This window comes from Manis javanica, chromosome 14 (genome assembly GCF_040802235.1).
Source record: "Manis javanica isolate MJ-LG chromosome 14, MJ_LKY, whole genome shotgun sequence".
NCBI classification, from domain to species: domain Eukaryota; kingdom Metazoa; phylum Chordata; class Mammalia; order Pholidota; family Manidae; genus Manis; species Manis javanica.
Genome location: NC_133169.1, coordinates 79543454 through 79569187, shown reverse-complemented (window position 1 = coordinate 79569187; position 25734 = coordinate 79543454). Strand labels below are relative to the sequence as shown.

General features: G+C 52.9%; 2 protein-coding genes across 10 annotated transcripts in view; one reads left to right on the top strand and one right to left on the bottom strand.

Moving 5' to 3' along the window:
- Window positions 1-13140, bottom strand: part of SNAP47 (synaptosome associated protein 47) — a 49909-nt gene extending 36769 nt beyond the window's left edge. For 4 of the 5 annotated variants that reach the window (XR_012124853.1, XM_073221177.1, XM_073221178.1 and 1 more), the window contains exons 1-2: window positions 12881-13012; window positions 7170-7708 (exon numbers count right to left, since the gene is read on the bottom strand). Coding sequence is in view for 4 of the 5 variants with exons in the window: in XM_073221177.1 (XP_073077278.1) it covers window positions 7170-7663 (494 nt within the window). In the remaining variant the exon portion in view is untranslated. Of the gene's footprint in view, window positions 1-7169; window positions 7709-12880 lie in introns of all 5 variants that reach the window. The other variant, XM_073221179.1, reaches the window with a different exon arrangement.
- Window positions 13141-13213: 73 nt separating this feature from the next.
- JMJD4 (jumonji domain containing 4) lies at window positions 13214-23770 on the top strand. Of its 5 annotated transcripts, XM_037017228.2 has the most exons (8): window positions 13214-13277; window positions 13519-13836; window positions 14010-14175; window positions 14658-14807; window positions 15571-15696; window positions 15887-16136; window positions 16586-16732; window positions 17033-23770. In XM_037017228.2, exons 2-8 carry the CDS (start codon window positions 13572-13574, stop codon window positions 17330-17332), a joined length of 1404 nt encoding a protein of 467 aa, XP_036873123.2. In that variant the 5' UTR covers window positions 13214-13277; window positions 13519-13571; the 3' UTR covers window positions 17333-23770. The 5 variants fall into 5 exon arrangements, with proteins under 5 accessions (XP_036873123.2, XP_036873125.2, XP_073077277.1 ...); XM_037017230.2 differs by having other exon boundaries at window positions 13226-13836; window positions 16658-16732; XM_073221176.1 differs by having other exon boundaries at window positions 13226-13836.
- The last annotated feature ends 1964 nt before the right edge of the window (window positions 23771-25734 follow it).

Here is a 25734-nt window from a genome sequence, read left to right as displayed (position 1 = left end):
GACAAAACCCAACTCTCCCACTCTCCCCAGGCTCCTCCCTAATTGGGGGCATAGGAGCCAGTGAGGAGCCCTGGCACCCCACCCACACACTGTCCCCAGGGTCTTTCCCTAATGGGGGGTGTAGCAGACGGGTGTGAGGACACAGGGACAAGGGTCCTGTCTCTTCCCAGAGAAGCTGTCAGTTCCTGGAGGCTGATTTCACTGACAAGCCTTTTTCCAGTGACTCTGGTCTTCTTTCTGTGTCCCCCTTCCCTCTGATGTGTATCATGGGCTTTCCCTGGAATTTGTTTGCAGAACATTCCCCCAACACAGGTATATTTGAAGATGGAGTGTGAGCTGTCCAGGAACCATGATGCTGTAGAACTTGAGGTTTATAGTGTCGGATGTTGCTCCCTGTTAAATTACTGCATTGAAAATGTCACAACATGCTGAATATGGGAAGTTTAAGGCCCAATAGAATACTAATTGCAGTGGATTGCAACCCATCAAATTTGTTAAAATTTGTGAATTTTTAAGGATATTAAGAATAATAACTGGACATCTTTTCAGAACAATAGAGAACAAATTCATTACCTTGAGCACTGCTAAGTGCAAAAAGGCAGCAAGTATCTCCGATGTTTGCCCCAGAACTAAATGGTACATGAGGGCAGCTTCGGTTCTTAAACGCCATCAGGTTAGCTACAATGGGGATGATGGCGGATTGGTAGGTGCAGAGCTGAAGCTCTCAGTCATGTTTTTTCCAGTTATTGAACATGCAGCGAAACCATTCGCCACAGCCACTCAGTATACAGTGGGGTCTCTGGCCATTCCTCCTTCCAAGCAAATGGCCAACCACAGCACTGACCTGCCATCCCTCATGGAGTGCAGCCTGCCTTGGCTTACTCTTCCTGGGGAGGCAGGCCTAGTGGCTTCCGTGTGGCCTTTCCAACCAGAACAGCCACCATTCCACATGTCAGGAACCTATGTGGGGATACTGTGGCCTCTGGGAATGTGTCTATCTCACTTGGTACCACAGGATGGGTCCACGGTGGCTATGCTGAAGCCCCCCATGCACCCTGACCTTAGGGGCCCTGCCTGATAGGTGGCTGTAGTGACACTGGGGTTCCCTGGGATTGGGCCTGTGCAGTGGCCTGAGTAGTCTGGGCACATTCTGGGAGGGAGGTGGCAGTCACTGTGGCTGCTTCAACCTAGAAGCCCTTTCTCGGAAGCAGTTGTTCTCAGAACACAGAGCACAGCTCAGACGGTGTGCCCATGGCCCTTCAGCAGAACCAGACCACAGCCCCAAGCCTGCAGGGGGAAGAGCCTGAGAAGACAGTGGCTTACAAAGACATAACAGACACATGGGCACTGATGGGGAAGGCACGTCCTCATTATTCCAGGTCTGAAGGCCCCAAGAGGATGTAGCCCAGCCATGCACCATTCTTGGGGAAACATCCTGGCCAGTACAGAGTATGCAGTGATGACGGGTGGGTGGCTCAGATGGCAGTGAGCAATACGGCCACAGCCTTCCTGAGAGATGCAGGCCCACAGGGGAATGCAGGAGTGAGGACGGTCATCTGACAGCACTGAGACCTCCACACAGGGTGGAAGGCTGCACCGGATGGCTTCCGAAGCTGAACCTGCATGGGGAGGGCCCAGCATGTCAGCCAAAGTGCATGGTTTAAAATGGAGCAACAGCTCAGCTATCCCACATGAGTCAGCTATGACCTCTTTTCCTAGGGGAATCAAGAGCAAACAACGGGAACATATGGGTTACACAGCACATTAGGAAGTATGCCTTATCCTAATTCCCTTTAAAATATCCACCTGGAACAGAAAACCGCAGAAACTGGCTAGAGACCATGTGCTAGAACTCCATCTCCTGGATGGTAACCAGGCACCTTCCTGAACTACGTCTGTATTCCTCCTGTGAACGCAGAGACAATGCCCCAAAGACGGCAGGAAAGCAGGACTTCCCACAAACAGCCTCTGCTCCAGGTTGCAGGCGCAGCTGGAAGCAGAGCCAGTGCTGGCTGCTCCTGGGCCTCCAGCCTGCTGGCCTGCTCTGGAGACTCTGGGCTTGCCAGCCTCAGTCATGTGAGTGATTCCTTAGAGTAAGTCTCCCTCCACAGATCCTGTTGGTTCTCTCCGCAGAACACTTGACAAATGTAGAGGGAACCTGTGGCCTTTTGAAAGCTCTGCGGCCTTCCAGCTCCCAAAACAGCACCTGGCATGTGCCTAGTCCTCAAAATATTGTTTGTCAAGAAGGATCTTCCCTAGCTTAGTGAGGAGATCCAACCTTAGCCCAGCAAACCCATACGGAGTGTAGAAATGCGCACCAGCCCGACTCTGGTTAGACCCGTGTGGCTAAAGCTGCCGACCCTGGAATGTTGAGGGACAGTAAGCACTGTACCCACTGAATCTGCTGGGGGGGGCCAGTGCTTCTGCCGCCCTCTGCAGTCACAAAAGCTGCAGACAATGCACCTCAGAACTATTTCAAGAAGTAACAATAGAAACTTAAAACAGGACCTTTGGTAATTTTAGCTTGGTGTGCTAACCAATGATATTCAAGGGAAAGCCTCTATGAAAAGTGGTCAGAGGACTGGCTAAAGACATTTGATTCTGACACCAATTCCATTGTGTGGCAAACACTTAACTCGATTCTGACCCTGCCTGCCTGGGAAAGCACGGGGCCCATGGGAATGCCCCCACTGCAGACGCCCAGCCCAAGTCCAGGATGTCACAGTGCTTCTGCCCGACCCACTGAAGATCAGGGATTCTCATGACCCCTCCCCGGATTCCATTAATCCAGTAGAACAGCTCATGGAGCACTTCCCTTACTAGGTTAATGAGAACCGCGTTGTTCACTAGATCACTAGTTCATCATCAAAGGATGGGCCTCAGGAACAGCCACATGGGAGATGTGCATGGGGCACAGCTGTGGGAAGGGGCACGGAGCTGTGTGCCCTCTCTGGGGGCACCCCCTCACACACATACAAATGCCCACGTGGTTCCCAGCCTGGAATCTCTACAAATCCCATTCTTCTGGGTTTGTGGAGGCTCCATTACTAGACCTGATTGATTAAATCACTGACCACTGGCAAATGACTCAACCTCCAGCTCCCTCCCCTCCCTGAAGGTCAGGGGTGGGACTGAAAGTTCCAAGCCTCTAACCCTGTGGTGGGTTCCCTGGCCATCAGCCCCCATCCTTAGGGTGGGTTCCAAGTTCACTGTCTTAACATAAACTCAGATGTGGCGGATGGGGGCTTGTCATGAATATCAAGACACCTGTGTGGCTCTCATCACAGGAAGTCCCAAGGGTCTTAGGAGCTCTCTGCCAGGGATGGGGACAAAGACCAAATGTTCTGATGATAAATCACAACATCACAGATGGCAAATTGAATATACCCATTTCCCCAAGGACAAAGAGAAGAGATAGCTGCAACAAAATTTTGGAAACTGCAGAACAGATACTTAGCAAATCTGAGAAAGTAAACTATAAGACAGCAGTGGGAGATGCTGAAAAATAACCCAGTTCACAACAGGACCCAAATGTGGAAAAATCCATGGTACTAGGAACCTCTGAAAATCAGGTTTAGATAGCACTGGAACAGGATAGGGTGAAAGTCTTCTTAAAGCACAGAAATCACCAACACAACCCACGCCTTTGCTATTGGAACCAGCCTCCCCCAGGGCAGAAGATCCAGCTGCCCTATCCAGACAGTATCTGGACAGCAATTCAGGCTTGCTAAAGGATGGAGTAGAGTGCTAGAGCAGAAGGACGTGAAGGCCTCCACACTGAAAAGCGAGACAGACTTCAGTCCTTCTGGGCATGGCTCTCCAGGACATCCTAGGACAAGGCTCCAGGACATCCTCAGATCAGCTCTCCAGGTCATTCTAAGATTCAGATCCAGAATCTAGGAGATGAACAGATAGGATATGCATGTGGGAACAATAGGCTGCTAAGCCAAAGGAAAATTTGGAGATTAAAAAAATCCTCAAAAATTAAAACAATAGCAACAATAGAAGGGTACCAAGATAAAATTCAAGAAATATATAGCAAAACAAAAAGACAAGCAAGAAAAATAAGCATGATATTAGTTGATCAGTCCAGGAAGTCAGTTAACCAAAATATGGGAGGTTGAAGGGAATATTTTAAAAACCGAGGGAAGGAAATGATCAAAGAAGCAACACAAGAAATGTCCCCAGATTGGTGGATCCACTGGAAGTGCACTGGATGCCACCACAACAGACCTGCAAAGACCCCCACCAAGGAGCATGAGGAGCCAGGAGACCACCACCCCAGGGACACAAGTCAGCTGTTCTCTGGACATGCGGCCTTATATGTACCTTCCTGAACAGGTTTTTAATTTTACTCTCTATTTTTCTGTAGTCTATTTTGCACGTTTAAAATATCTGATAAACAGTGTCTTGCTGTACACATGTATTTGCTACTTGCTTTTGCTGCTTCAACATTGCTTGGGCATTTATCCAAGCTAATATGTGTGGATTTGATACACAGCAGCTGACATGAAAGAATTAGACTCCTTTGTGGCTACAATATGTTTACTGAGGAGAAATGAATACAACCTCCAGTCCTCCAACAAATGCTCATGTCACACATGCTGTGTGCAAGCCAGAGCTTCCCTGGGACACCCCTGAAGTGGATGGGCATCGTCACGGTGGTGGCGGCACACCTTTGGTTCCACAAGCAACTGCCAAGTGGCTGAACCATTTTCTGTTTCTAATGGGCCCTTGGCATGCTCACCAGGCCCTGGGCAGCAGCTGGTGTTGCCCCACCCCTGCACTTGTGTACTCACCTTTCCATGACAACTGGGGGCACTGACCCCTTTGCTGGCACTGTGGCAGGGACCACCTGTAATTCCCAGCACCCCCTCTCCTCTGTTTCCTTTCCTGGTGGACCCCATGAGGAATCTCCCACAACCCCCAGCTTCTGTTCCTGGGTGTAGCTATGTGACTTAAGTCCCGCCAGTGGAACATGAGCAGAAGTGATGCAACTTTCTTAAGCACAGACTGTGAACCCTGGCCTCCCTGTCCCCACTTTTGCATGGCTGGGGAAGTGACAACAACAGCCTTTGATGTAACCATGAGTGCCAAGTGGCAGACAGGAGCCCTTCCAGCCAGCGTGGGTCCCCAGATGATGACCTAAAATAGAGTTTTCTACCTGCCTGGGGCACCTACTATCCTCTAGCTCATTGTATGGGGGGAGTGGAGGGGACAAATTCCTAGCTTATTTAAGCCAGGGCATTTTGGGATCTGTTACAGCAGCTTAGCCTCAAGTCCAATCAATGGCCTTTGCACATTTTTCTATTGAACTGTCTTTCCCTCCTTTTGCCACTTAAGTTCTTTACCTAGTTGGGTATTAATCCTTTGTTGGGAATATGGGTGGGTATTACAAATTTTTTCTCGCAGTCCCAGGTTCATCTTTTTACTTTGTCATTTTTCAAAAGAATATTTGAAAATCACCAGACTGCTCTCCAAAAGGATTATGCTAATTCACAATCCTAATAAGCAGTGCATGAAATGCTCACTTACTATCCTGTAGTCGGTACTGTGCATTCTTACTTTTAGTTTTTATTAATTTGATGACAACAGCCAGATTTCCAGTATTTCAATGTGTAGTTCTTTGATTGGGAGATAAGTATTCTCCCAGTCTCTGATCTCTATGCTCTGGTATGTATTGAAGGTATTAGGCTGATGTCTCAATTTCCCAGAGGCATGTTGTGCTAGTCTGGGAGGGCTGACTGCTGCGACAAGAACTCCCCACATTTCACAGCCCACGAAGAGGTTTACTTCTAGTTCATGTCACAGTCCAGATCAGGGCTGGGGTTGGGGCTCTGCTCTGGGATGCCATTTGGGGACTCCAACTTCATCTAGCTAGCATTTCTGTACTTTGCCTGGTGAGGACTCTGCGCACAGCTGGCAGGTGAGGGGGAGACACACGGCCTGAAAGTGAGCTTTATCACTCTGCCTACCACTCCGTCACACGACCTCCACCACAGGTTAGGTTGCAGCCCCGTCCAGCCATGTCCCCAACAGGAAAACCCGCCGAGATCTGGTGACCTGCATCTCATTGCCACAAGCACCCACTCTCAAGGACAGGGTGTGGGGCCCTGTTTCCTGCAACTCCAGCAACAGGTCCTTGACCACATCAGTACTCAGGGAATGAATATCCCAAAATAGCTACAGGCAGGGACTGAGAGGGGTCATTTAGGGGCAAGGATTCTCACCCCCAGCAGCCCTATGGCCCTGTACTCGAGGCCCACAGCTGAGAAGCTGGCCCCTCACCCTGAGCAGCCCCAGCAGGTGTGGGAAAAGGCCACCACCACTAGACCCTGAGAAGAGACGTACCCCACACACCAGAGTCAGCATAGCGCCACCCACAGGGTGGTCTCTGGGACCCTCCGAGGGTCTGGGGGTTAGATGAATTCCATAGCAACTCCACAATACTTCCTGACTGTTTCGCTCTCTCTCACATGAGTGCAGGAGAGTTCCCAGAGGCCATGGGGCACAGGGTGCCCTAAGGGGGGACTCAGCAGTGGGCCTGAGATACAGCTGCCTCCTGCCAAGTCTGGCTGCAGAAATGTGTGGAAATCCCCAAGGCCTGCTCCTCCCACTAGATGTGTTTTGCTTTATGAAAGCTACTAGATTACAGGTTATCAGACATGTCTTCAATGAACAAGTAATTTTTACATTTCTTAGTTTCTAAAATCCAGTGTAAACATCAGTCTACATAACCCACATAAACACAGCTCTTTGAGACCCTGGGCTTTTAGGATAGTGGAGGGGTCCCGAGTCCTTAGGTGTGAGAGTGGCTGGCACAGCAGCTACTGAGGCCACTTCTGGAGCCAAAACGCTCCTGCTGAAACTGTGCTGCTACACAGCTACCTGAGAACCAGAGCAGCAAGTGTCCTGTCAGCCTCAGTGCCCCACAGGTGAGGTAAACTGAGAACAGCACGCTCTGCTCGGCTTGTCTGGTAAATGGGGCGATCCTCACTGAACACATGCACATCGCACACAGGGTGCCCTCAGGAGGCACCAGTCCTTGTATTTATGTGCCGGAGACCCAGCCCAGCCTAACTGCAAGTGGGGCACCCTCACACTAAATGGGGATGAGGGGAGCACACATCAGCTACCCAAAGCTCAGGCCAGGGTCCCAGGATGACTACCTGTCAGTCGTGTCCAGATCAGACTCCATCCTGTCCAGGCCCCTTGCAATGCCATCGAGCTGCTCACCCTGATGGTGGAGGACCCTGGATGTGTCCTCCAGACGCTTCTGGGAGCAGGCCATCAGAGAGGTCAGCTTCCTCCCCTCGGTCATGGGCGGGGAGGCCGCCTCAGCTGGGGGCCCAGACAACAGCAGCGCTCTCCAGAAGTGCTCAATGGTGCTGAAAGCGGCATTGCGGCTAGGCTGCAAGGCACTGAACCAGTGCTTCAGGCAGTCCTTTTCCAGCACAGTGATAGAGCTGAAGATGAAGTGGGAGGCCTCCTTCTTGATCTCAGTTACACTGGAGAGGGGAAAGCTGACCAGCGTCTCCCCGGTTTTATCGGCTGTAAACTTCAGGGAAAGAGGCATTAATGACAGTTTCCCAGGAACCCATTGCTTCTCAGATTCCAAATAGTAGGAGCATGGCCAGGCATGGATGCAGACATCTCTGTTCATCTGGTTTCTGGATCGGCTTGCCCCACTGCCAACAGCCACCCTGCTCTGAAGGAGAGGGAACAAATTAGTGGGTGGTCAGGATAATGCATCATCACACTTGGACTGGTGACACATTCTGACACTAGGACACCAAGGGTAAACCTGTCTTGAATATTACTGTGGAAAAATTAAAGTTAATGTGTCAGGCTGAGGCAAAACAACTGGATTGCATTGCAGGAAAATGAGTTTACCTTCCACCATCACAATAGCAAGGGCATGCCCACCATGCCCTGATTTGCATGCATGACAATCAGCTCCTGCCACTCAGCCAGGGACCGGTGCCAGTCACCGCTGTGCTAGTCACTAGGACCTAGAATCAGCTGAGCCTGAAAGAGGCTGCTTTGCCGAGCTGAGAACGCTGCCATCACCACACAGGAACCTCAGTCACGACCTGCAAGTATAGAGCACGAGGGCATCAGGCCGCAGGAAACCCTCCCTTTGCAGATGTGCTACTCTGTGGGGACTCCGGAAGCCCTCTGACAGCTGGGCCCATACCCGCAGAGCACGGGCATGCCAGTTCTGGGCCAGCAGTCTTAGGATCCAGATGCATCAGTGTGCATGGCCACCCACTCAGGAGGAGGGCCAAAATGTGGGGTCAGAGGACACAGGACCCAAGAGGCTGTCTTCTTAGCAGCAGGACTATGAGTGCCAGACCAAGGGGGCTCTCTGAACAAACCATTTGCATGCTCTGACCTCAGGAGGGCTCCTGGCATTGGAAGAGGCTGAGCATTTCCTTGGGATATCTGAACAGAAGGTGTGGTCACCCTGGAGGGGGCTGACCTGTATGCTCTACCCATGGGCTATGCAGGAGCACATGCCTGGGCAGCAGCTGAGGCTGCCTTCTTGGGGACCACACATCATGGGGGACGTAATGCATACGTGTCCTCATCAGACTCCTCCCCAGTGAGAATCATGCTAAGCACTCAGAAACGGGCACAGAACATATGTGGAGCTTGGCTGGGGCCCTTCAGGATGGGGAAGCAGCTGTGCAGACCCCCAGTCCATCATGACCATGGTCATGGGAGCCGTGAGCTCAACCAGCCGATGCTGCTCTGCTGTGAGGCTGCTGGGCAACCACTGGACTGATCAATAAAGGTTTCTTTGCTCAGTCCACCGATGTAGCCATGATTTCCGGATTGAGGCGCCCTGGGCCCCTCATTGTAGTGGGTGGCAGCAGGTCTGCCCCAAAGCCAGCCTGACATGGTCCTTGGGCTGGAAGGAGCTGTCTGCCACCAACCCACCTCCAGCTGGCCAGGAGTTGGGGAGGCCCTAATCCTGTCCTCCACGGCTCCACACTTTGACAGCTTGGTCAGCAGATGTGGAGGCTTTGGAAATAATGGCTGGCCCCCCATCATTCCTGAGTGCCCACTGAGCCCTTGCTCACTCCACAGCAGTGTAGGGCAGTTCTGGCCTGAGGACCTGGAAGAGGGCCAACCCCTTCTGGGCCTAATTATCCACCATTAAAATAACTGGAAGGCCTGAGCACATCCACTTCAGAATATTCAAAAGGGGGAGAAGGGGAGAGGAAAGGAAAGGGCGGAGGGGTGCTCCCCACTGTCCAACCCTCCAAGCAGGAGGCTGGAGAAGCTGCTCCCAGAGAGCCAAGTGGAGGTGCTGCAGTGAGCAAACCAGTCCCAGGTGGCCGGGTGAGCCGAGGATCGTCTGCTGCCCTGTCCCTGGTCCCCCACACACCGGCCTCGGGGTGGGGCAGTGCCCCTAATCACTCAAAGGCAGGCTCCCTCCTGTGCCCTGGCCAACACTGCCCAATGCCCACTTCTCTGTGTCCTGCCCCAGGGGCCTGCTTTCTGCCAGGGCCAGACTAAATATTTCAGGTCTGTGGGCCTGTCACACCACTTGGCTCTGACGCCTGAAGAGGAAGCCAGCAGACACATGGAAACAAGGGCTATGCTGCCCCCAGAAAGCTGGTGTATCACATGTGTGACCGTTCCTGGTGGTCTCCTCAGTGTATGCGCATGCTCTAAGGTCCACCACCTTCCCCAGCCTGGGCTCTCCCAGACTTGGGCAGCCTACCCACCCCTGGCAGCCATGTTCACCTTGGGTGCCCCTCTGCCTATTCCTCCACCTCCAGGAATGCCCTGAAGGAGAGCTCTGGATGCCCTTCATCCCTCCCAACCATCGGTCTGCATGGCCTGCGGGCTGTGCCTTGCATCTGCCATGGCCCCTGAAGCCACACTGCTATTTAAGGCTGCCAAGACCCCCAATGACTGTGCAGCTGGTCCCCTGCTTCACTCTGCCCAACACCCATTCTCTATGCAGCAGGCAAGAAGACAGGCAGGACGCAAGAGTAGAAAACATCGCCCTTCTGCTGAACGCCCCTGCTCCTGGTCTAGTGAGCACCTCTGAACTGTGGCCTCACCCATGGCCTGTCCTCTCTGTCCCTTCTGGCCTCAGGGCCACATGCTCCCCCCACTCCTGGGACTCTGGATGGACCCTCCTCCTCACCCTACAGCTTGGGGCTCCAACCTCCTGAATGGACCCTGCACTAACCACCTTGCACCATGACTCCAAAGAGCTTGTGGACAAGCTTGTGTAGCCCAAATAGGCCTACACCTGAAGAAGCAGGGAGCCATGGGTCACCTAGAGATGTGTGCTGAGTGGATCAACACTCAAATGAACAGCAGCTGTGTGCATGGTGGACAGTGGTCTTTCTTTCACAGTGGCCCTGCCTCCCATCTACCGTACACTCAGGGTCACCTGGAACACACTTCCCTGTGCAAAGATCCACAGGCCACTTGGCCCTGATACAGCACCGAACAGAGACAGGCAATGACAGCCACGCTCCCAGGGGCATCTGAGGCTGACTGGCAGAGTATTGCTCTGCATGGGGGGCGTCATTGTCATGGGGTCTGAGCTCATTGTGCCCTTGATATAAGGGACCCATTCAGCATTTGCTCCAGACCTGTGCCCTAGACTGAGAGTCTGTACCAAGCACACACCTTATTTTTAGTTAATTTCCAAAGTAACAGGACCAGCAGCGTGTTATACACCTTCCACTAACTGACCATGCAGAGGCCTGGGGTTAGAATAGTGCCACCACAGTATCTTCAGGCGCCTCCTGCTCTGCAGGGGTTCCAACATTACCCTGGGAGTTTCAAATGTGCTGTTTGGGGGTGTTTCACTGTGACGCCATGGCCTAGTCAGGTGGCACCCCTTCCACCTCCCAGAGAGAACCAGGATTCTGTGCTTTTGCTTCTGTGTTTCCTACCTGTGCTGGCTAAAGTTCTGGCTGTTTTTCTGACTTTGCAGGTCAGGGTGTCACTGGGCCATGAAGGCACAGAACAGTACCCGCCCCCAGGCTCTGATGTGCCCAGGTGGGGCCAAGTGTTCATTTCTGGTCTGGGGACCCAGCCCTGCTCTCACAGATGGCATGACACTGCTGACCCAAGAAGCCACGTTGTAGCCTGGTGAAAACAGCACAAGGCCTGGCCCAGAGCAAATGCTCGAGGAAGGATCCCCCTGCCCCCACCCTGAGTTACTGTACTGGCTCACCTGCCCCAAGCCTCCCCTCCTGAAGGAACAGCTTCAGGAGCTGGAGTCCTGGGGTTCCTCCCAGGCAACACCTATCAGAATTTCCTATTTCCCCCATGAGGCAAACTGAACCATATCTCCCAGCCCTTACACAATTACCAACACTGCTTCCCGCACTTTCCCATCTGTCTCCATAATTGACACTCACCACATCTGAAATCAAATACTTAAGAAACATCTAGTCAACATGTGGCAAAAATGTTGACATATGATGTTAATGCCTTAAAAATGGTTTACAAAAGCAGAAGCTTATGTATGTAAACTGCGTGTATAATGGAGAGAGAGATGGGTGTGTGTCCCTGAAGGGCAGCTCTACATCAGGAATGAGAAAGGCCACCTCTGGGTGAGACTGCAGGTGATTTATCCTCCACCTGAACTGCCCCATGCATTCTTTCTGCAAAGAGACCCACACCCTGGCCACAGACACAGAGGCAGCCTGGGCAGAGGCACAGCAGAATCACACTCCGCTCACTGCTCCACCACCTGCCCATCTGCGTGTTCTCTGCTTCTCCACTGGACCTGACTCCCAAGCTCATCTCCTGGTCCTCCACTGTCCTTTCCTCACTTCAGCCTCCCTGCTTCCCTGGTTGAGCGTCCTGCCCTTTGGCAAGAGTGCCCCTCAAGCTCCTCCCTGAACCTCCCCACCCAGCCTGCCTGTGAGGGAAAACACGATGACATCTTCCTCCCCTTGCCTCAGGGCATCCCCTCTGGTCAGGAATGAGGCAGCCCAGCGTCCAGACTGCACAAGGGAGACGCCACCTGCCAACACAGCCGTAGGCAGCAGGGAGGCAGGAGCCTGCCCAGGAGCAGACCACACAGGCACATAGACTGCTCCCCTGAGTGAGCTCAACTGTTCTGCTTGCTGTGTGAGGGTGTGAAGTTCTGCCCAGCTCTGCACCCCACAGATTCCCCATATACAAATAACATGCCCATTCACCCAGTAACACATCTTTTCTTTCCCTCCATATTGATATGGGTGAGTTTGTGCCCACAAGACGTTTATTTATCAACATACTAAAACCCTGAGCTGTCTCCTCCATCCGTGTCCCCTCTCATATGTCCACCTGTCTCAGGCCTGCTGGTATACACGGCCTCCAATCCCCACCTCTGATCCCCCATGCTCCTCATGCAAGCCCACCATCCCCTGCAGCACCCTCTCCAGGCACCACCATCCCCTTAGGTCCTCAGCAACCCCCTAGGCCCCATCATCTCCCTAGGCACTCAGCATCCTCTTAGGCCCCTACTATCCCCCCTCCCCGGGCCCCACCATCCATTCCTACAGGCCCCTGCATCCCCCAGGCCCCACCACCTCACTAAGCCTCCACCATCGCCCCAGGCCCCCACTATCATCCTGGCCCCACCATCCTACTAGGTCCCCAGTATCCCACTAGGTCCCCGCCATTCCCCCAGGTCTCCACCTTCTCCCTATATCCCCAGCATGCCTACTAGGACCCCACCTTTGGCCCTTGTACTTCTCGGACCCTGTCAGCCCGGTCCACATGCTACCACCAGTGCATTGGGAAGAGACAGGGTCCTCACTGAGGCAGCAAAGGCAGACGGGACTGTACTGACGGAAGGTCGAAAGTGCTCGGGGCACAGGCCCAGCCGCAGACTAAGGACGCCGCTTACCTGAGTCGCTGAAGAGGCGAGACTCCGGGCGACAGCTGTTTGACAAGCGCAGATGCCGGGGGACCTGGGCTGGCGCAACGACGCTGGAGCCCTTTCTGCGCCTGCGCCGGGAGAGGGCAGCAGCGGGCTGCGCACTTAAGCCCAGAGCCAGGGCGCCGGTGCTCGGGATCCGGCAGGAACTTCGCCTTTGGGCTCTTGGTTCCGCGCAGATGCGCCGGACTCGCGCCGTCTCTGCGTGCCTGCCCTAGTGGTTTCCGCCCCGGCCGGGGCGGAGGCTGTGAATGGCTGGCATCCAAAGCACATGCACCGGAAGTAGTTAACAAGTACTTCTGCTTACACCTCCTGGTATAAAGAGTCTGACGGTGCCGGCTTCCCACTCCTCGCTGGGCAGCAGTTGGTAACCTCCTGGGTGTGCGGTGTCCCCTGAGCTGGGCCGTGGCGCTGGCCCCTCTGCCTGCGACAGCCCCTCTGCCCTGCCCTCCAACTCCCCCACCCCCCTCCTTAAAGCACCTCGACTCCCTGCAGTCCCCCGCCCTTCGCAGCCCCTCCGCGCTTCCCGGCCCCGCCCCTTGCTCCCGTGCAGGCCCCCACCCCCAACTCTCCTGCCACCCTGCCCGCCCTTGCATACCCCGCCCCAGTCCCCCTGCAGACTCCGATCCGCTCCCCGGACGCCGCAGCCCCGCTGGCCCGGATGGACAGGGAGACGCGCTTGTTCGCCGAGAGCCACTTCCGAGGCCTCCGGGGGCGCCTCCCCGGCGGGGTCTGCCCGACCCTGGACTGCGTGGACTTCATCGAAAATCCGGACTCCTTTTCCTACGCCGACTTCTTCAAGGGCTACCTGCTTCCCAACGTGCCCTGTGTTTTCTCCAGCGCCTTCACTGAGACGTGGGGCAGCCGGAGGCACTGGGTGACCCCCAGCGGAAAGCCGAACTTCGACTATCTGCTGCGGAACTACGGTGAGTGCCGACTCCCCAAGTCACCGCCGAGAGCCCGCCAGGCTTCGGGGAGAAAGGGCAGAAGTGGCCCTAGAGGAACTCATTCTGAGAGACCAGGCGGAGCTAGAGGGCAGACAGGGCCGGCAGGAGGGTCAGGCTGGAGGAGTCAGAAGTCTGTCTGAATCTGGTTTCAGGAGATGTGCTTGTGCCTGTCGCCAACTGCGGGGTCCGTGAATACAACTCGAACCCCAAGGAATACATGCCTCTCAGAGAGTATATCAACTACTGGAAAGAGTACATCCGTGGAGATAACTCCTCCCCACGGGGCTGTCTCTACCTCAAAGACTGGCACTTGTGCAGGTAAAGGGGTGCCTGGCTGCCCGCCCCAGTCCTGCTCCCCATTGCCAGGCTTGGTGAAGGGCTGTCACCATAGGGAAAATCGCTGACAGCAGTGCCCGTGCATCCAAGAGGCCTCCCTCTGTCCACCTGCCTGCGGAGCTGTAGAAACCCCTCTCTCCTGGCATGCCACCCTCCACCCAAGCTGTTGCTCTCTAAGGTCGACCTGGGGTTGGTGTCAGTCTCCCACCTAGGGGCATGCTTTTCACAAGCAAGGACCATCATAGTCATCCTCCCACCAGTTGTCACAGGGCCTGGCAGAAAGTAGGTACTCAGCTAAGGTTGGACAAATGAGTGAACAATCGGATTCTTCTCTTGCTGATGTGGAGACTACCTGAAAAAGTGAAGCGAGACTAGAATTAAGGCCCTTGTGACTCCCAAGACCAAACCCACAGTGCGTAAGACACCCCTTGCACCATCATGCTCTTGGTGTGCCCTACCCCCAGCTTCTTAGCACAGAGCTGGCCAGGTAGACAGTGGATCCGGTGTGAGCAGACCCTGGTCCTGGCCCTCAGGGACTCCTGTTCCAGCAGTGGAGACAGATGCACAGGTCCAGATGCTCATTCACAGGGGGTTGGGCTCCCCATAAGCATCAGGTGCCACTTGCTTTACTTAATGGTGTCTCATACAGTGTGTGTTTCCGCAGTCTCTCCTGTGGTGTGCTCGTAACGTGCTTGTTCACTGCTGCTTGGGAATTCAGTGTTGGCTGCATGTCCTTATTCCCTCTGGCAACCCTAGAACACAAAGGGCAGGGGAAGGCCTGGGTCAGGCAGGTGGGGCGGCCTTAGGGGAGGTGGTATCTGAGCATGGTTTTGCAAAGGTGTGGCAGTAGATGGACTGACATGGTGTTTGGAATTGCTGGGGCCCCCCATCATGGCATGGCCTCTGGTGAGTGACTGTGAATGAGTGCAAGGCCATCTTGCTTGGGCCAGTGGCTTTGCATGTGTGCAGCAGACTTGAGCTCACGAGTCTGGGCAACCACAGTGCAGGCTCACAAATTTGGGAAACCAGCATGATGTAGTCAATGCATTTGGAGTTTGGAACTGTAGTTGATCTAGAACTAAAATCATTAAACTGGTGCCAGAGAACCCTGAACCCCGGGTTCGCTGGCTGTGCAGGTTGCCTAGGTCAGGATACAGCACCCTGAGGCATCTTCATTTGCTTACGGCTCTGGTTCTGCCACTTGGGCAGTGCTCAGCCAAGTCCACTCAGGTCTGTGGTCATCCAAGGTGACCCTGCTCAGCCTAGTGGTGGGCCTGCTCATGTGGTTCCACTGTCTTGGTATTTTGCAAACTCATGGCAAGGGTGCGGGAGGTAGGCAAGTGGCCACCCCTGCCACAGCCCCTGCTATCTCTGCAGGGATTCCTCGGCCGAGGGCTTGTTTACCCTGCCTGTGTATTTCTCATCAGACTGGCTCAATGAGTACTGGGATGCCTTGGGCGTGGACGACTACCGCTTCATCTACATGGGGCCCACCGGCACCTGGTAATGCGAGTCCCACTGCTTTCCCGTGGCCGCCACCCCCTCTCCCAGGCCAGGGAGCAGCTAAGCATCTTCTTTGGCTCCGGGTGCCTGGACTGGGGGAGGCATGGCCGCCCAGCTGGCTCCAAGGCCTCTGAGTGCTGCCAGCCTGGGAGGGACTGTGCCCGCAGCACCAACATGAGCTCATGTGCAGGTCCCCATTCCACGCCGACATCTTCCGCTCCTTCAGCTGGTCTGTCAACATCTGTGGGAGGAAAAAGTGGTTCTTCTTCCCGCCCGGGCAGGAGGAAGCCCTGCGGGATGGCCACGGTGGTCTGCCGTACGATGTCACCTCCCCCGGCATCCTCAACAGCTGCCCCTGTCCCCTGCCGCTGGAAGTCACTCAGGAGGCTGGCGAGATGGTGTTTGTGCCCAGCGGATGGCACCATCAGGTGCACAACCTGGTAAGATAGGTGCCCCCTCCCCCACATACCTGCAGTGGGCTCCCTGGGCTGCTCAACCAACAGGGTGTGCCTCCCCACCTTACTGCCCCTCAGCCTGCCAGGTGGCCCTCCTCTCCATATCTTCCTAAATGCCATCCCACAGAGAGGGCTGGGCCCACCCCTGCTGACCTCCCAATGGGCAGCTGACCTTCTGGGAGATCCTGGGTGTGGGCCTGGAAGCCCATGGGATGGGCCCCAGTACCTTCCTTCTTCCATGCTGCATCACTTTACTGGGTGCCAGGGGTTCATCTGGCCCTGGAAGCCTCCTGTCCACTGGGGACTCCAGTGGTCCAGCCCCAGCTCCTGCTGCCCTGCTGGCACCTGTTGGGAGACAGGAGTATCCCTTCCTGGTGTGAGCAGGGGAATGTGCTGTGGGCTCGTGAGGGATACCCGTGCCCTGACCCTTGCAGGAAGACACCATCTCCATCAACCACAACTGGGTCAATGGCTGTAACCTGACCAACATGTGGCAATTCCTGCAGCAGGAGCTCTGTGCCGTGCAGCAGGAGGTTGGCCAGTGGAGGGACACCATGCCTGACTGGCATCACCACTGCCAGGTGATCTGGGCCCCCAGCCTGGGCAAGAATGGGAGTGGAAGGGGGAGCTCCCCAGGACCAGGCTGTGGTGGGGGAGGGCAGGTGGCCCCCAGTGGCCGGCCTCAGGAGGTGGTCTGCAAGGCCGGAGTGGTGGTCTTGCCTCATTTGGGCCACGGACACTGATCTGTCCCTCACTACTATGGCCCTCCTCAAGGGCTGAGCTGTGTCCTGGGCACTTTGCAGTCTAGAGTCGGGTTAGCAGATACCTGCCTGGAGCTGCGAGCAGGCAGCAGCTGCTCACTGTTCTCTCCCTTCGGCCAGGTCATCATGAGGTCTTGCTCTGGCATCAACTTTGGAGAATTTTACCACTTCTTGAAGGTCATCGCTGAAAGGAGGCTCCTCATCCTGGCGAAAGGCAGGGGCCCTGAGGTGGAGGGTGGTGAGGACTCAGGACCAGGCCCCCAGCAGGCTGCTTTTGATGTCAGCCGGATTGCTGAGGTGTTGGCTTCTGTGGTGGCGCACCCCGACTTCCAAAAAGTGGACACCTGTGTGTTCTCCCCACGGCCTGAGGAGCTCCTGCAGCAGCTGGAGGAGGGTGTAGTCGCCACTGCATCTCTGTAGCGCAAGAATCAGGCAGGACACCACTCAACAGGACCTATAAGGCGCAGCATGAAGATGGTCACCTGCTCCAGGGGCCCCTCTGGAAATAACACTCTATCCATCCTCCAGGGGCCGTGACTTCCCAGGCATGGCTCCTGCTCTGATAGATCTTCTGTCATCCCGGCTGTCCCCAGGACCCTGTGCCTATCTTGGGGTGCCAGCTCCTTGTCTAGATGCCCAGCCAGGATTAGTAGCTTGGCCCTTGTGCAGACAGGCAGGAGGTGTTGGTAAGTTGGACCCATATCACGGAAGCCAAGAGCTTGGAATTGGGTGGGAACAGTGTGTGGCTGCGTCTTCTTGGTCCCCAGACTTCTCAGCAGAGGCCTGCACCAGGCCCATGGGCCTCATCCATGTATGCAGGGTCCACGGTACAGGGTGCAAACGCAGGCTGACCATCTGTCCCATGTTGGACCACTTCCAGGAGTACCCTCCTTCCCTCTGGAGCCAGTTGTCCATAGTTGGCACAGCCCCGGTTCACTGCATTGCACAAGTGCCACTTGCTGGCAGTGGGTGAGCCAGCTGAGCGCCAGAGCTTCCTCTCCTACTTCAGCACCACCCTGCCCCTTCCAGGCTGCTACCACCTGTGTCTCAGTGAGGGGAGGGCCCTGCACCCCTGGTCTGCACCACCCAGCCCACACTCGCCATCCAAACTCGCTGAGCAAGGCGAGTCTGCCAAAGCCATGCTTTGAGTGAAGTCACAGGTTCTGCCCTCCCAGCTTATAAACCTTGTGCCAGACCAAAGCCAGTCCTCATGGGCCATGGTCCCATTTTCTCTGCACACTCTTCAGCCCCCTCTGGTTTCCACTGCTCATGCACCTCTATGCAACTCAGCCCTTGGCATTGAGTTCCCCAGAGATCCCCAGAGATCGGACACATGGAGAAAGATGGGGGTTCCGGCAAGTGGGGAGTCTGTTGGGTCAGGCCAGGCTGGACCCAGGGGCAAGTGGGTCTGGTCTCAGGTCTAGAGATGAACCAGGCAGGGTTCCATGCTCCAGTCTGGAGGCAGAACTGCTTTGGAAACAGTCCTTGCTTACAGCATTCACCTGATCACATGAGGCCCACCCACACCACTGAGGTCAGTGAGAACATCACCTGAAAATGCCTCACAGCAGCGTCCAGCCCAGCACTCAGCAGCATCCATTGCAGCACTCAGCAGAGCAGCTGGGCCCAGCCAAGTAGTCACTAAGCCAGTCACCCCCAGCAGCCTCCGTGTCCTCTGGCCCTCCGCACTGTCTCTGGGCACAGGCAGCATGCAGTCCCACCCCTCCCTTTGCACTCCAGTGCTCTCCAGCCGACAGCTGCCCTCACAGTCTTACTATTTGACAGCTGTGCCCCCTCCGTTCCCCGAGGTTGTCACTAGTGTGATTGAGCTGCTCTGCACACTCACTGGGTTATTTGGCCACCACACTGCACACTCTCTACTACCAGTTCCCGCTGCACACCCACCCTGCCATGTTCCTTACAAGCTCGTGTCATTCAGAAGCCAGTGTCCACGTTGCACATTTTGCACCCATTATCTGCCATTCAGGGTTACCTTTTGCACACTAGCTGCATGTGTTTTGCTCCCATCTCCAGTGTGCATTCCTGTGGCACTTCACATTTGCTGCTCCTGGGCTCACCACCACCTGCTGTGAGCTGTGCACTGTGCACAAGCGTTTGGGTGCATGCTCACTGCTTGGGTCACCAGGCACTCAGGCCTTCTCCACCCTGCTCCTAACCTCCCTTCAGCAAACCCCTGGGCAGCCAGTGCTCTCACACTTATTGAGCAGACAGCCCCCATGCACACTGTCCAGCCCGCTAGGATTCTTTGCACACAAACTGCACTATGGTAACCTGCTAAGCCGGCAGTATTGCTCCTCCCCAGTTCCTGGCCCACCTGCTTGCAGTTGGCAGTTCTGCACAACCACCAGACCTGGCAGAAGTGGCTCAGCCATCAGGCAGGGGGATAGCCCTGAAGTGCCCCAGGTGGCTCGGGCTCTTGCCTCTCAGGACTGTGTGTTGGGGATGATGTGGACACTGGCTAGCTGCATACCATGTTGGGGAGCCTAGGGGGCATGTTTTCCTCCGGGTTAGAGACACTCCAGGATGTGTGCACAGCTGTGCCAGCTGCCTGTGGACTGGCAGTCCTAGTGACAGCTGCCTCCCCTGCTCCCAGGCTGCATCTCCAAACCCTCCCCATGGACAAGGGTCTCACCCCATGATCAGTGAATATTCATCAGGCCCCAGCCAGAGAAGAAAGTATCTGGCAGAGCTGGGTCCAGTGGGGGCATTGCGGGGTGGACGGGTTCACCAGCCTTCAGAGGGGAGCTGGGAGTCCAGTTCACAGGCAGCAGGAATGCTGTGGGACGAGGCTGGCTGCAGCCCTTGGTGCATCAGAAGTGTTCCTTAACAGGAGCCCATCAGAAAGAGGTCAGAGGTGGGGTCCCAGAGGAGCCGGGTCTGGAGGGTGGTTGAAGTGACAAAGCCCTGCCCGTCCTTAGGTCCTTTGCCTCTTGCATTGTATTTTCTTATCTTTTAAAAAATTTTGCACCCATTATCTGCCATTCAGGGTTACCTTTTGCACACTAGCTGCATGTGTTTTGCTCCCGTCTCCAGTGTGCATTCCTGTGGCACTTCACATTTGCTGCTCCTGGGCTCACCACCACCTGCTGTGAGCTGTGCACTGTGCACAAGCGTTTGGGTGTATTTCAAAACGGTGTATTTCAAACTGGTGGGATGCCAGAGTTCGACCTTGAAACTGTAATTTCCTGGTGGGTGATCAAAAGCTGCCCAAGCAACAGAAGCAGAAAGCGTTTCATCTCCACAGTGCAGAACGGCAGCCACTGTCCTGGGGCAGGAAATGGACCTGGCAGGTGCTGTTTTTAGACACCCAGTTTCGGTGTGGTGGTTGCCTCACCTTGTGAACTCTGGTTGCTCTGCCCCCACCACCCAGGTCCTTGAAATGGAAATGGACATGTCCTCTGAGGAAGAGGGCGTGGGGTTCTTCCAAAGCCAGGGAGGGGCTGCTCTTCTCCATTCTCCACCTAAAATGAGCTAGTGAACTTCAAGGCATTTTGATGGAGAAGCGCCTGTCTCATTTGAACCCGGGAAATGAAGGAACAGAACCAAATGCCCAGGCTATAGTGGAAACGGTGTTGTAGTGTAATACTCAAGTGATTTTTCTGTTTGCTATTTACAGCAAATGGTCCAATGAGTAAACTTGTTTTACCTTTGTACACAAATTCTAGCTTCCTCCGACTTCTGGAATACCCCCTTCCTGCTCCCCTACCTCCTGTGGTCTCAGAAGCCCTGGTGCCTGGTACTCAGGGGAGCTCAGCAGCCCCTCCTCACCTGCTGGAGGGTGATGTGGGAGGGGATCTCTCTTCTTCCTGGGAATGGGGGTCAGGCTCTTGGTCCTGAGGGGGCCCCACTGGTGGAATCTGAGAAAGACTGGCTTGGGGGAGGCAGGGCCATGACCCTTGAGAGGGTTGGGCAGGTGCTCTGGGCATGAGGTTGGACGCAGCAGGTGAGTGCTCTGAGGCGTCCTGTGCAGAAGACAGTGCCCGGCAGTGGGCAGGGCCCCTTGGCTACTTCAGCCAGCTGTCTGGGTCCCAGCCAGCAGAAGGCACCCCTGGCACAGGTCTGGAGACTGCAGGCCGGCCTGCCAGGCTCCAGGAGACAGCCCCTGCCTGAGGAGATGGGCCTGAGGCTGGCTGTTGCCTGGGGTTAGAGGATGGGGACCCAGGGTCTGGCAGGGTCTGGGGGAAGGGAGTGACTGCTCAGTGGGTCAGGGTTAATGTGTAAGGTGATGAAATGTTTGGAAACTAGCTTGTGGTGATCGTGCACAGAGTGTGAGTGAGCCTAATGCCATGAAATAATACAATGTAAAGTGGCCTAAAGGGTAAATTTTATTTCACATGAATCTTAAAATCAAAGTGTGTAACTGAGAATATGAAAAACGACTATAAAGGAAAGTGAAAGGTGAGAGGACGGCAGGCTCTGGTCATGGAGCCGGGATGGGGTGGCCCTGGTTCTGGTCTGGAGCTGGTGCATGAGCTATGGGTGCTGGCTCCAGCTCTGGCAGTACTTTGAGAGACTGTTCTAGATCTGGTGCTGCCATGGAGCTGGAGCTGGCTTTAGTGGTGTATCTGTATCCCTGGAGCTGGTGCCAGAGCTGATGGTGCTGCCCTGACCCTGATCCTGAAGTTGGTTTTACTTCTGGAATTGGTGGCTGTGTTGGTGCTGGAGCTGGCACTGTAGCAGCTGTAACTCTGAAATGGGCACTGTGTCTGCATCTGATGTGGCCCTGGAACTGCAGCTAGTGGTTCTGGTTCTGACCCGCTGCCAGCCCTAGCACTGGGGCTGCAGACAGCAGAGTGTTCCCCTCCTGGCCACCTTTCCATGAGACTTTGTAAAGATAGGGACACCCCACTGCTTTCAAAAGACCCCAAGCCCAAACCGACCACCAGAAGTGTTCTTAGGTCCAGTGGACGAGCAGGGAGGCTGTCCTCCTGTTCGTCTGGCCCAGCTCAGCACCTTCCTTGCAGCAGCTACCCACCCTCCTGACCTCTGGCTGTACTTCGGTGGGCCACAGAGCCCTAGTGGCTTCTGGTGGAGCCTGCAGGCTTGAGCCAGTCACCGAAGATGTATATCTTCAATATCGTAATAGGAAAGTGCCAAAGTGGACAAATATTGGGGGAACTGCCCAGCCAGGCATGTACAGTTGAGGGCAAGGTTACGGTCCAGGCTAGGGTTAGGGGTTAGGGTCAGGGTAAGGGTTTCATGTTTAGGGCTAGGGGTTAGGTTTAGGGTCAAGGGTTAGATTAGGGGTTAGGGTTAGGGTTAGAGAAAACTACTCTGGGCTTCCATCTCCTGTTTCTCCAAATGTCTGTGACAACCATGACTCTTCATTCACTCTCACTCTTCTGACCTAGCATAGGAGAGGGACATAATCTGCTTAAGTGCCTCCTTGTGCCTGGGGTGACAGGGACTTACTGGACTGCAGGGGGCTGGCTGGAAGGAGTACAGTGAAGTATATGTGTAGTTAAAAACAAAAAACTAAGCCGTTCTGATCTGCTTGGCTTTACGTATTTTTCATTTTCATTATATTGTGAAAACTTTGAGTTTTCACACTTATCACCAGCTTTTGTTGTGTGCTTTTATATGCTTTCATATGTTATCTTCCAACTGATGAGTCATTACATGTCAGAACAGTGTGTTCAGTTAGCTACTCAGGATTTGGAAACAATACATGTTTTGTTTAAGTCATAAGGCCAGACATCAAAACCTTGTATTACCCAGAATGTGCCAGAGGAAGACTGTTAGCATTCTGTACGTTCTGGTCATGATGCATGTTGTGTGCCTCTGTGCAACTGCATTCTTAATGTGGAGGGTGGGGGGGAGTTGAGGTGCCAGAAGCACCACTCCCTTGCTACAGCGGTGAGGTTCTCTCTTCCATCATACCTCTGGGCAAAGCTGTTCACTGCAGCATATTCATTGTAATTAAAGATGAGGGGCTGCTAAAATAAAGGTAGAAAACCCATACGTACCGTAGTACAGCAGCATACTGTGCTGTGGAGAGAATGAGGAAGGTCTGTGGACTAGCAGAACACTGTCCAGGATGCAGAGACCTGCATACTCAGGTGGGCTCCTCCCCGCCTCCCCTGTCCCTGGAAGGATGTACCAGTCAGGTGGCCTCTGGGGAAGGGAACTACTGAGGTACTAACAAGGGAGTCAGGCAGCAGAGGAATTTTATTTGCACTGTGCTCTCACTGGCACTGTTCACACTGTTTCTTACTACATCCATGTTAACATCGCTTTTTAAAAAATGCCACATTTCCTCAGTCTTTTGTGCTGCTCTGGAAAGTAGGATAGCAGTTCCTGTGAAGGTAGCATTGCTTTGAAGTTCACACAACTTCCCTTGTACCTCTCTTCTCCCATTCTTTAATGTTGCAAAGAGTGACAATGTATTTGGTTTACAGCTTGGGACAGTGGTAGAAGGGAACACCAGCTTTGCAGTCAGATCAGACCTGTATCTACAGCTTATATGATGTGGGGCAAGTTACTTAACCTTTCAGAATCATAATTTTCTCATTTAGGCTGTGGGAATGATAATATGTATAGGTCAGTCTGTTGTGAAGTTTAATGAAGAAAATATACTTAATAAGCTAGCATAGTGATGAGGTATAAATGACTTTATTCTAATTGGATAACTAAGGAACTTGTTCAGATTTTAAAATCCCTGCTTTTCAATTGTACTGAAATTGGAGCATTAATATTTCTCTTTCCCTGATGTGCTATAGTGGAATATACTTAATTTCAAGTGCCTTGTTGGCTCCTAGAGTCTTTTTTAAAGTGAATTAATATATTTCCCCTTTTTAATCCCATAAAATCTTTTAAATAAAAAAATGTTTTTTTGTTTTCCTGAATGTAAATGGGAATGGATTATGTTTTACAATTTTTGTGTTTGGGGGTTAATGCGTTACTGTATATTATGTGTTGAGTATTACAATTTACTTTTTTTCCCCACAATTTAAAGCTTTATTAACTCCATACTTTTTTTTATTTTGGTATCATTACAATTACATGAGGAACATTATGTTTACTAGACTCCCCCCATCACCAAGTTCCCCCCACATTCCCCATTGCAGTCATTGTCCATCAGTGTAGTAAGGTGTTCATAATTTACTTTTGCAGATATCTATCGAGCAGGAAAACCATAGTTGTAAGCATGAGTCCACTTGTATAGATTACCAGTCAAACTTGGTGATAGTGGTAGTATTATTACTCCTTTTTGTTATAAATATATTATTTAGGTATAGGGTTTTTTTTAGTAATAATATCTTCTAGATTTTTTTTTCAGCTCCTTCAGCCTATGTGCCAATACAAACAACTTGTATGTCCTCACCAGTGACTGATGATGAACAGAGAATGAGTATAACTTTTAAATAGACCCATATTGTACTCCAGATGCCCCCATAATTTCAAAGATGCTCAGAGACCTGACAGACTTTTGTTTGTATTTGAATGTGGATTAAATTGTATGTTGATGCAAGTTAAAAGTCAGTGATGGGATGAGTATTGTTGAGTGTCCACAGCGTCTCTATTCTACTGGACATTAAGCAGATTAAAACTACTTGCTCTCACAGCATTCGGTAGGAAGGCTGACACTGCTTTTGCTCAGCGTATACTTGCAGATTTGGCGGGTAGAGACCATTCCTTTAATGAGAGAGTGTAGGCGGTTGCCAGTGGCCCTGCCAGAGCCTTCCTGAGTGGGAAATCAGGCCTTAGTGCTTCCAAGGCCCTTCTAAGTGTGCCTGCACATTGAAATTTATAATTAAAAAAGGAGTACATTTAACTTGGTAAAAGAGATAACTGGTTAATTTTTTTGAAAAAGGAAATTGTAAAATACAAGCATGGATAATTCAATACAATTAAAAATATACTTTTAGTTCTGTGTCCAATAATCCTTGCTTTTCCCTCTTCCTCTGCACATACTTAGGTGCCCATGGCTTTGGAAGTGGTAGTTTGACCACCAAACTGCCATCCTTTTAATTTTTCTCTCAAGGGTAGTAATATTGTCTTTACCACCTTGTGGACCTTCTGAACTCTTTATCTGCCTGCTGACACATTGCTTTGCTGAACTCCTATCACACTTATGGATACTCTACGAGTGACTAATCCTTGAGTGGTCATTGAGTAAGCCTCACTTCTTGTGGCCCCTCTTCATTAAATTATGACCACGCCCCTATTTTTTAAAACTTCTTTCAGTTCCTTGATATTTAAATCATAGTTAGAGAACCAGGTGGGAGTCTATAGGCCATTTACTTCAACTTCTATCTGATAAACATGTGCTTATCAGATAGAACTCTAACAAGTATTACTCTAATCATGAACACTTTCATCAGGGAAGCATAGTGTTTCCTCACTCTTTTTTTATAATCATAAACATAACACACTTACACAACTAAAAGGGATTCAGAGAGCACATTTGTTTTCTGTTGCTCCATAACAAATTGCCACAAATTTAGCTGCTTAAAACAACACCTGTTATTAGCCCTCTATTCTGCAGGGCATAGTCAGGCTGGCACAGCCAAGCCAGCTCCTCTGTTCCTGGTCTCACACTCAGAATGCTGGTTTATCTGAGGCTCCGCTTCCGGATTGTTTCAGGTTGTTGGCAGAATTCTGCTTCTTGCCAGCTGGTTGCTATCAGCTTCTAGAGATCATTCTTAGGTCCTTGTTTTGTGGTGCTCTCTCATCCTTACAGCAAGGGAGAACTCAAATACTCAATCCCCTTCAAGTTTCAAATCCCTTTCAACTGGAAGTTCTCAATCCCTTTTAAAGGGCTTACCTGACTAGATCCCTCCCAGGATAAAATCCTTTCC

What these genes read in the sequence shown, in the direction of transcription:
- JMJD4 (XM_037017228.2), top strand. Translation starts at nt 13,572, where the DNA reads ATGGACAGGGAGACGCGCTTGTTCGCCGAGAGCCACTTCCGAGGCCTC. An exon ending in AAAGACTGGCACTTGTGCAG is followed by an intron (nt 14,176 to 14,657) that starts GTAAAGGGGTGC and finishes CCCTACCCCCAG; the next exon opens with CTTCTTAGCACAGAGCTGGC. An exon ending in GGGCTCCCCATAAGCATCAG is followed by an intron (nt 14,808 to 15,570) that starts GTGCCACTTGCT and finishes CTATCTCTGCAG; the next exon opens with GGATTCCTCGGCCGAGGGCT.